General features: G+C 41.7%; 1 protein-coding gene across 1 annotated transcript; it reads left to right on the top strand.

Annotated features, from left to right (window-relative positions):
• The first annotated feature begins 262 nt into the window (after positions 1 to 262).
• cmasa (cytidine monophosphate N-acetylneuraminic acid synthetase a) lies at positions 263 to 10131 on the top strand. Its single transcript, XM_080757246.1, has 8 exons — positions 263 to 735; positions 1566 to 1708; positions 4474 to 4629; positions 5535 to 5671; positions 5865 to 5959; positions 6223 to 6394; positions 8050 to 8215; positions 9140 to 10131. Exons 1-8 carry the CDS (start codon positions 488 to 490, stop codon positions 9346 to 9348), a joined length of 1326 nt encoding a protein of 441 aa, XP_080613372.1. The 5' UTR covers positions 263 to 487; the 3' UTR covers positions 9349 to 10131.
• The last annotated feature ends 475 nt before the right edge of the window (positions 10132 to 10606 follow it).

Raw genomic sequence — 10606 nt, 5'->3', positions numbered from 1 at the left:
TACAGTACAGTACAGTACAGTACAGCACTTTGGTTGACCTTTTGTTCTTTGTAAGTGTGCTCTAGAAATGAAGTTTGATTTGATTTGATCTCCCCAACCGGCTGCCATGCCCTCCCCTCCCACACCACCCCATCCAAGATGCTGAGCAGAGAGCTAGAGCGACGCTCTTCGGAAACGCCCCATAAAAATAAACGTTTTGCGCAGCTACACCGATCATTACGGGACACGGACACCGTCACGTACACGTAGTACAGCGGCTGCCTGGCTTGTGGTTTTCTTTCTTCCTGCTGCATTTATTCTTTCGATATAGAAAGTAAAGAATGTAATGCACGCATTAAACCTCCGGACAATGTTGCATGGATAGATCCGTTTATAGGTTGTTATTAGTAGTAGTATACCGGTAGTCATTTATAGTTAACCAGCCTGCTCTGGTAACTATCTGTTTATAACGGTGTTGTGAGGTTGGTAACAGCAGCGAACAGGCAGTATGGCTGCTAGGAAACGCACCCATCCGTGCATGGAGGGAGTCCCGGAGAAGGACGGGGTGCTCTCCCCCTCCCAGTCCCAGAAGAAACACGCTAAAGACGGACACAACGGTAAGAAGCACATCGCTGCCCTGGTGCTGGCCAGGGGGGGAAGCAAGGGCATTCCCCTGAAGAACATCAAGATGCTGGCTGGTGTCCCCCTCATAGGATGGGTGCTGAGGGCTGCTGTAGACTCCAACATGTTCGACAGGTTAGTAACAACTTACTGAATTGCCTACATTAATATTACATTATTGATTGCATTGTAAGTTTGTGACATGATGTGCGGGGGTTACTTTTAAGCCACAACAATGTTTCATTCATGAGCCCACACCCTATTTTGGATTCCAGGAAGTGATCCATTAAATATTTTATATATATATATATATATATATATATATATATATATATATAATATATATAATAATATATTAATTTTGGATGAAGTCCCACAGAGAAGTGGTTCTCAGAGGTCTGTAACTTGTGAGAGTGTCTAATAAATGTAACTATTAAATTGGTCCATTTTGTATACTCTCACAGTTAAATTAACACTGAGGATTTTACTGTGAAGATGAGACAGAGATGAGAAAATGGTATCAATTTTGGGGGCCTGTGGCTTAAATAATGTTCCTTAAAATCGAAGAGGTTAGGGTCACTCAGCCAGCCACGCTGTAAAAACTTCCATTATTGGCTGTTCCATGATTATACTGTATGTAAATGTATGTTATGTGGGGATAATTTGAACATACTCAGAGCACCAATTAGGTCCAGCCTTTGGGGAGGTTTTCCAGGTTGTAAAATGTAGATAATGCATACTGTCAATATGTTGTGAAAGCAAAATATAAACATATAGTCACCCCCACAAAACAATGTTATTAATTAGTGTTTGGGAGCTTTAAACCTGTGTTTTAACCTTCTCTCATAATCACTGCATCGTTACGGGACCCAATGTACTCTGTGCTTAACTTTTAACTGTAATGTTGTCATATACTTAATAGCATTGCTAGATATGAATTAATTAAAAATAATGTCTTGTCCTAGTGTGTGGGTGTCAACGGACCACGATGAGATAGAGAAGGTAGCCAAAGCCTGGGGGGCCAAGGTTCACCGCAGGAGCCCTGGAGTATCCAGAGATTCATCCACTTCACTGGAGACCATTCAGGAGTTTGTCAGGCTCAATCCAGGTATGTGCACACGCTCATGCATGCACACATGCACGCTATCATGTGGTTCCCATGTATTTGGCCGCAGAGTCCCCTATTTGAAAATAATGTGTGCCAGTAACCCTCTCTTAAATTGGCATCCTTTCTGAGCAAACATGAGCAAGTTATTGAGCAGTTATTTTGAGCAACATAAGACGAGTGCCACACTGACTGTGGTCATGTCAAGTTATGCCTTATTGAAATCTAATTACAGATGTAATAGCAGTTGAACTATACCTTTACCCATTTATGACGGGAACCCCCTTTGGGGTTTTTTACCCCTCAAGAGGGGAACCCATTTTGGGGTTCTGGTTGTTATGTACAGTATATATAGCAACATAACAAGTTTTTCAGGTCAGGAGGCGTTTAGAAAGTACTATATGTCAGTTAAATTAAGAGAAAAAAAAGTGTTTCTATACAAATTATTACACAGTATTATATGAACACATGTAGAAGAATAAATGTTGACAAAATCTGTGCATAAATATACAATACAATAAATATGAGAGAACAAAGTAACAATGTACGGACAATGTCAATATTATTGACATTGACACATGTGTAAAGGTTAGCCCTGGCTGAGAAGTAACAGGCATTATGATGAATAAAAGACAGTCCAACAGAATATGTATATATGTAGGAGCACTGTCTACTCTGTACTGTATGTGCCAAGGTGAATAATGTATGCTTGTATATGATGTGAGCATTTGGTAGGCCTACCATTTGTACACTGGTTGATTGGGTGAATGCACAATCTATAAAACACTTTGGATGAAAGCGCTATATAAAAGTACCATTTATGGGGAGCCATTTGTTTGGGATGATTTTTTTGGTCAATGGCGGAACAATTTTGAAATCCCAGGCAAAAACAACCATTCATATTGGCCATGATCCAATTCCACGCAGGCTTGCTGGTTTGAATTTGAATGCCACCTGGGGAGCAGCACAGTGCAAATTAGCATAGGAATGACCCTGGGAAGCATGTTAATGGTCTGGGTGTTACCTGCTGCTATACCATCACAGCTAAAACAAGAGCATAATGAGACAACAGCATTGCGGCGCCAAGAGGGGGACAAAAGACCAAACCATTTCCACGCAGAATATGTTACTTACTTAATCCTCTTCGTGCTAGGTAGCACATAAGGTCTTCACCAACGAACGCCAATGCAGTCTGTCTTCTGCCCAATGTTGCAGTTGGCCACAGGTCCACCCCAACTCCTTCATTTCTCTCTCCACTGATCTTCTCCAGGTCTCTTTGGGCCTGCAGAATATGTAAGGAATAAGAAAAGAATTCTGAGAAAAAGGAAGTTGAAGGAACTGAACAGGACAGCTTCTTTTCACAGCATTCAGCAAGCAAGCACCGTGCAGAAAATACTGAACACGCCATGTTACCGTGAAGGTTGTGTGTTCCCTTTCACACACATGAGTTTGTGTTTTCTCAAAGTTCTGATCAACAGTGCTATAGAAGATGACCACCTTGTGGTAAATAAAACGCCTGGTTTTCCGAGGCTAACCTTGTGGCAACCAGTTGTTGACAGATGTTATCAGGGGTTCCCAAACTGCGTGCACAATCTGGTAAAACACTGTTGTAAGGAGATGTATAGAGCAGCTGCGGGAGTATACACAGCAGCTGCATGTCTCTCAGTGCAGTGACATTCTGTGATTATTTGCCATAATCACATAAAAATGTATCATTTTCGGCCAAATGCAAGGAGACTGGGGGGTGCGTCAGCTAGGTCAGGATGTAACAGGGGGTGCACGAAATTTGTTTTTGTGCATAGTTCTGTCATTAGTTAACAAACTAGGTTTCATGTCGCTTACTCTGATCTTGTACTTTGTAAGTTGTTCAACTTGTTATAGATAAGAGTGTCTGCTGAATTCCTGAATTGTATAGATGTTCCCTCCAAATATCTGAAAGATCATCGCAGCTAAAATATTTTCCTGATAGCAGTATAATTTTAGTATTGCCCTCTTACACATAAATAGCACTGGGACGTTTAAGAAAAAACATCATAAAACCTGCTATCTTCTATCAGTCCTATCTTTATTTCCTAAACTCTCACCAGGATATAAACGCTCCGTCTGTGACGTGGAGAGTTTGTTTGCTGTAGTGACATCATGTGTTGACTTGTAGGTTGGTGGCCAGGCTGGTTCATTGTGCCCCAGTCTGCTGTGCATACAAGCAGTGACTCACTTATTCAACCCTGTATTCCATGACCTGTTACTGACCAAGCTTCCCATCATGTACCATGCCCGATTTAGATTTAGCTCTGTGACGTGTTGTTAGATATGTTATTTTTTCCCCAGCAAGTGACAGCATTGTGCAATGGAGTATAAATTGAGCTTAAGTTATCATTTCATCCATATACTTTGTTGACCGAGGGGGTCCACTAGTTCCCCTTTTTTCCCCTCTACATCAGATGTCTTTGGCGAAAATAGCAGATGTACAAGTTCACAGCTTGTTAGATCGGCAATTTTCGCCAAATGTTCTCATCGGAATAGAGACACTATGGGTTCATATGGCAAGGTAGTTGACTATCACACCATGTTGGAATACGTATGATTAAATGGCTAAGAGTGATGAAGCTGCACGTCTTGAGAAGCAGCTACAGTGATTTCCGACCAACGACCTTGATCAACTTATTAGCTTTTTCCCCATGTACTTCAATTCAATGATGATGCATCATGCATCATTCTTTATCTCAAACTTATGAGGAGAATGATTTCTTACCATTTTGTCTCTCCAGAGGTGGATGTGATCTGTAACATCCAGGCGACGGCTCCGTGCCTCCATCCGTTCCATGTGAAGGAGGCTGTGGAGATGATCACCATGCAGGGATGTGACTCCGTGTTCGCTGTGGTCCGGCGACACCAGTTCCGCTGGCAGGAGGTCAAGAAAGGATGTACGTACACACTTCATTCTTGATTGACGTTTTAATTGACAAGAACACAGTCAAGTATATATTTGTACGTATCTGTTAAAAGGATGAAGCACAAAAGGAGATAAGTGAGCCTATTTCCAGTGTGTGTGTGCGTGTGTGTGTGTGTGTGTGTGTGTGTGTGTGTAAACTGAGTGCCCCGTGTTTTGGGGTGAGTGTATGTTAGCAGTCATCAGCCAGTTTAGTGTAAAGTGATTTAACAATGTGTTTGGGGAGAGAGACCCTCAAAAGATAATTAGTCACATAAGGGTGTGTGTCCACACTCGCAGAACTAAATAAAAGGAATCAAATTGTCGTTCGTGGACTGATCCATATCAAACTGGGGGTCCTGGAAATGAATTTATTTTTGGACGAGGCCAGAGTCAGTAAGGCCAAAGCAGAACTTGGGCATTCCCCAGGGAAACCTCCGTCGACAGAATTAACCCGGTTCCATTTAATTAGCATAAATCTTGATATTTGTTTGAATAGTAGTTCCCAGTATGTATGTCACAGTTTATATAGACATAAGACTTCTATTCAACCTGGGTGTAAGTTAGGGTTGCAAAAATCCATGGCTTTGGGCTGTGTGTGTGTGTGTGTGTGTGTATGTGTGTGTGTGTGTGTGTATGTGTGTGTGTGTGTATGTGTGTATGCACGTGCATGCAGTGTTGTTCTTCAAAGTGTATAAACCTGTTCCCCCTGGGCATGACAGTAATTAGAGGGCCGGAACAGCTGCAACACGAAGGAAAGCTGTCATCATTATAGTGCTTTTCGCTTAAGTGTTTGCTGATAATAAAATTTCCCCTATTTAATTCTGAAATAGACCTATTTAAAGCAGTTATTTGTGTTATGTGTAACCTTACGATGTATCCTCGCTGTTGTCCCTATAGCTGGAGAGACGACCAAGCCACTGAATATAAACCCTGCCAAAAGACCCCGGCGCCAAGACTGGGATGGGGAACTGTGTGAGAATGGATCCTTCTACTTCGCCACCAAAGACCTCGTACTGAACCAAGGAGCACTGCAGGTGACTGACTTGAATTGTCATTGAATCGCCCCATCTCTATTTGGAACAACAGTGGTATTATACCTGCGGTGTAGATGGTTTTCACGCTTGTTTGTCTGCTATTAGAAGTGTTGAATATAGCACATAGATGTTGGTGTGTTTATTCAACAGTCTGTTGTCTTCCGCTCTCCCCCGTTCATTACCGTGTCTGCAGGGCGGTAAGGTCTCCTACTATGAGATGCTGCCAGAGTACAGTGTGGACATCGACGTGGACATCGACTGGCCTGTAGCCGAACAGAGGGTCCTCAGGTGGGGAAGACTAACCGCACATACACATTAATGGGAGACAACCTAAACGTAACTTATGCGAGTGGTTCTCATACATTTGTATGTCAATTTATATGTAGGCTAATTTGGTTCTCATACATGTTCATGTCAAGGCCGCCCTAATTTATATGTAGGCTATTTAGCAGTGGACTCCTATTTTAAGTTTTGTGTTTAGAGATGATTACAAAGCTCAGAACATGTCATGTTACGTCACGTGTCACATCTCTCTCTCTCTCCCTCTCCAGGTACGGTTACTTTGGGCGAGACAAGCCCGAGGTGGTGCGTCTGTTGTTGTGTAAGGTGTCTGGCTGTCTGACAGACGGCCAGATGATTTTGTCTGCGTCCGGAGAGGAAATGATCTCCATCAACACCAGAGACACCATGGGCTTACGCATGCTCAACAGAGAAGGAGTGGAGGTATAATAATTAAACAATAATTAAAAAAGAAAGGATTATTTTGTTACCATTTTGACTTTAGCCCTCGTTAGGATGACCGTCTTGCGACTGGAAACAGTACAGATAGTTAGGGAATATTATCAGAATAAATCTGTGAACAAATTTCTTACCAAGAAAGGTGTCTACTAACATATCCCACATTGGTTTCTATTCAACCACCCTAGGGGAATTTTTAACAGCTGCTGAAAGTTTGGGTACCATCAACAACCAATAAGGCAAAATGTTCTAAATTTCATTATGCTTTAATTAGCATGTGACATGTCTCACTAGTCACTAGGGGGTTCTAAATCCATTCCAAGCATTAGTTTTGCACAAAAAAACACTCCTTGGACTAAAAACGACCATAGCCGTCATCACAAATGTGATGTGAGGTCAGGTCGAATTTAGCCCAAGGAGTGTTCTTTGTGCAAATCTAATGCTTGGAATGGATTCAGAATCATAAAGCATAATGAAATTTAGAACATTTTGCCATATGGCGCCCTATATTACTTTCAGCAGCTGTAAAAATTCCCCTAGGGTGGTGGGATATGTTAGTAGAGACGCCCTTACGAACACATTGGTGAAGAAAAGTCTCAGTAAGAAATGTATTCCCAGATTGTATTAATATCCCCTGACTAAGAGCCAAATCATAGGTTGCAACCAAAAGGTGTATACTTCACCATTGAACATACAAAACAGGACAAGCACATCATGTAGGTCTTCCCCTCCACACACACCTCTGTCAACTGGCAAGTTGTCAGCCTTTTATGCTCAGCTGAGTTAATGAGCCAGCCTGGACTATACCATTAGAAGGGTGCATTCTAAATCTAGCATTCAATAAATAGCACAATAAGGAGCACATTAAATACATCAATATCCACAAGTAATTAAAAGTATATTAAAAGTCTCCATGAATTACTACACAATATAATAACTGCAATAACTTTACCATACAACATAAATTAGCAACTGCACATCACTCCCCCCCCCCCCCCCCTGCTATCCTTGGCCCAGGCCAATCTTACTGAAACGCAACAGGCCATTGTTAAAGGACCACTTCACCACTTTTTGGCACAATTTTCTCTCTCTCTGTTACAGCCCTAAAGCTAGGGAGACCATATATTCAGCCCCATCAAATTTCAAATCGGGACCCTTAAATCAAAGAGCATGTTTGTCGTGCATTCGGCACACGTGCGCCCATTCGGCATAGGGGTTGCATACAGGCAATGACTGATTGACATCAGCCTCAGGGTTGGATTTAGACATGCAATGCATTAGTTCATGTTTTCTGATTGGTTAGGTGAGCATGTTTACATGACAAGAACACGATAAATATCTATGCAACCACTGAAAACTACTTTTATTATTGTAATTCTGGCGATATAACCGAGACAATTTTGTAGTAAATGTTGAAAACAGGCATATTATTATTTTAGAGGGATTTGTAGGGACACGCAGCTTGAAATCAGGGAAATCCCGGTCTGGTCACCCTACCTAAAAAAAAGCTCTGTAACGCGTTGCAGTGTGACACGTTTGTGACATTTTGACTTTGACGCAAACCATGTAAAATAGAGAGAAAGCGTTGATTATAATTCCTTTAAATTTTCTTACGGTTGTTACTCTTTACCCCCCACCAGGTGGTGCTGTTGAACTCCAGCGAAGACCCCATGAGCAAGGCATTGTGTGACACAGTGGCCAAGAGAACGGGCTGCCAGGTCAGGCAGACTGGGGTGGAGCTGCTGGGGGACATGAAAGGCATGCTGGAGGAGAGAGGCCTGGACTGGAAGGAGGTGGCTTATATGGGTAAAACAGTTATTAAATGTTTATGTGAATTATTTAAGCAATAAGCCACGAGAGGTCTCAGGTTACCGGGTATTTTACAATGGCTGGGGGCGTAGGCTTATACCCCCCAGCCAGTGTAAAATACCCGGTAAGCTGGGGCCTCAAGTGGCTTATTGCTTTTCTAAAATGGTTACAAACATATAGCAATATTAACCTAATAAAACGATTAAAAGTAGCTACGCTTTGCTCCACTAGAGTGAGCCACATCACTTCCTTGTTTTGCTCGGCAAGTAGCCTATGTGACGGGAGAATAGCGCTTGATGTCTTTATGGGGCTGCTTGGAGACACACATTCAGTCGTATGAGCCGGGTGCTTACACGCCCGCACTGCATGTGTTTGTAAAGCAATCAAGCGCTCCCCTTCCCCAGTACAGCTACAGAGATGTGGAATCACCTGCGAATGATATAAAGTGATTGAAGGGGTGGTATTGGGACTACCCGTTTTAGAAGTATTATTTTATTATTATATTATATTAGGGCTCGACTTGAAGAAGGTGGCTTGTGTGGGTAAAGCAAGTTGTTAAATATAGATGTTTATATGAGTAAGAGCTGTTTATCAGCTCATCCAGCAGGCTGCTACCTCAATACATTAGAGCTAGGACGATTTTAGAACATTTAACTTCTAACCTTAAAAAAATAACAAACTGGACTGTATCTTTTTAACTTACGTAAGCTTACGTAAGCTCTATTAAAAACATTGTAGTTCTACTATTTTAGAAAACCTTAGGAATTCTCACATTTGACGGCATTCCCACAATAGGGATGCCAGCTTGAGTGGTTAAAATCGGGACACACAATTATTCACTGAAAAAGTGAAATATTGGCAGACATATTGGTGTGGCTCTTCTTCTAACCTGTGCCGTCTCCCTCCTCTTCTTCTTCACAGGCAACGATGAGCCGGACGTAGAGTGTCTGATCCTGGCAGGTTTGAGCGCGGTGCCGCGGGACGCACCGGTGCTAGCGGTCAACGCCGCAAAGTACAGCTGCCACGGCGCCGGGGGCGTGGGGGCCGTCCGGGAGTTCGCCGAACACATCCTACTTCTCAAGAAGAAGGCCAAGTCTCAGATGGAACAGGACCGCATCAACCGATTTTAAATACCGGACGGTAAAAAACAATCCTGACCGGTCTGAACACCACAATGCAGTATAGTATACCTTATCTTCACGGTATCGGTCCTCACATTGCTTCTAAAACATTTTCATGTCAAGGATCCCAAAAGGTATATGTTTCTACATGAAATGAAACCCCATATACCAGTTGACATACAAGTATCAGTTCATAGGAATAGGCAGCATTTTGATTACCACAGAGATGGTAAGGCGTATCAGAGCTATGATAATCTTGTTAATGTGAAAACCACAGCTTTTGGAAGTCTATTCACATCCTGGTCTGCAGTGCATTGAATTTGTCTGTGTTGAGGAACTCCAAAAATACAGAGAGTAGACCTTGTATTTTAGTTCAGCCTACACTAAATGATACATTTTAATAATACATTTTTTACATTATTAAACCATTAGACTGCTGGTATAATATACTGACACTTTAATGGTACAGGTTTTCTTTTCAATGGCTGTGAACATGCACATTTGATTCAATTATCTTGAATGTAGTTTCTGAATTGTTATTCAGTGTTGGTAGAGATTTGTTTTAGTTTTTTAATTTATGTACGTAGTTCTTTACTCTTCTCTTTTCATTAAGTTAAATCTGTGGTTTTAATTGTTAAGCCCCATGTGAGATTCATGATGGACTGTGATGGACATTGAGTGCAATATTGTAATGTTTCAAGCCAAAATCCATGGAATACAAAATGGTGATTGACTGTTTTCAAGGAAATTGTTTAAAATTAGTCCACAGATTCAACTAAGGCTCCGAATGGTTCTTTTGTGAGCATTCAGATACAGTTTGAAGACATCCACAGTCACACAAACCTTCATTCAGGTCACATTCACATGGCCTGAACATAACACATCTGATTACATTTTAATTCTAGTGGAGGGCAGTATTGCCATTGTAGGAGTTCAGAGAATTAAGACATGTATTGTCAACAATTTAAGTAATACGCTGACATTTATCATATTCAGCTGGAAGAAGTGAACAAACCTAACATTCAGGGCTGACCTTGCATAATATGAAAGGAAAGACAGAACTATAAATCTACAGTATGTACTGTATACTGTAGATCAGGGGTTCCCTTGTGGTGCGCGAATGCCCTTTAGGAGGGGGTGAAAAGGCTAATGGCGTTAATCCTGTAAAACACTGTTGTAAGAAGATGTATGTATAGAGCAGCTGCAGGTCTCTCAGTGCAGTGACATTCTGTGATTATTTGCCATAGTCATATTAAAATATGTATAA

Source organism: Protomyctophum bolini (genome assembly GCF_963924005.1).
Source record: "Protomyctophum bolini genome assembly, chromosome: 23".
Taxonomy (NCBI): domain Eukaryota; kingdom Metazoa; phylum Chordata; class Actinopteri; order Myctophiformes; family Myctophidae; genus Protomyctophum; species Protomyctophum bolini.
This window is presented reverse-complemented; position numbering and strand designations above follow the sequence as displayed.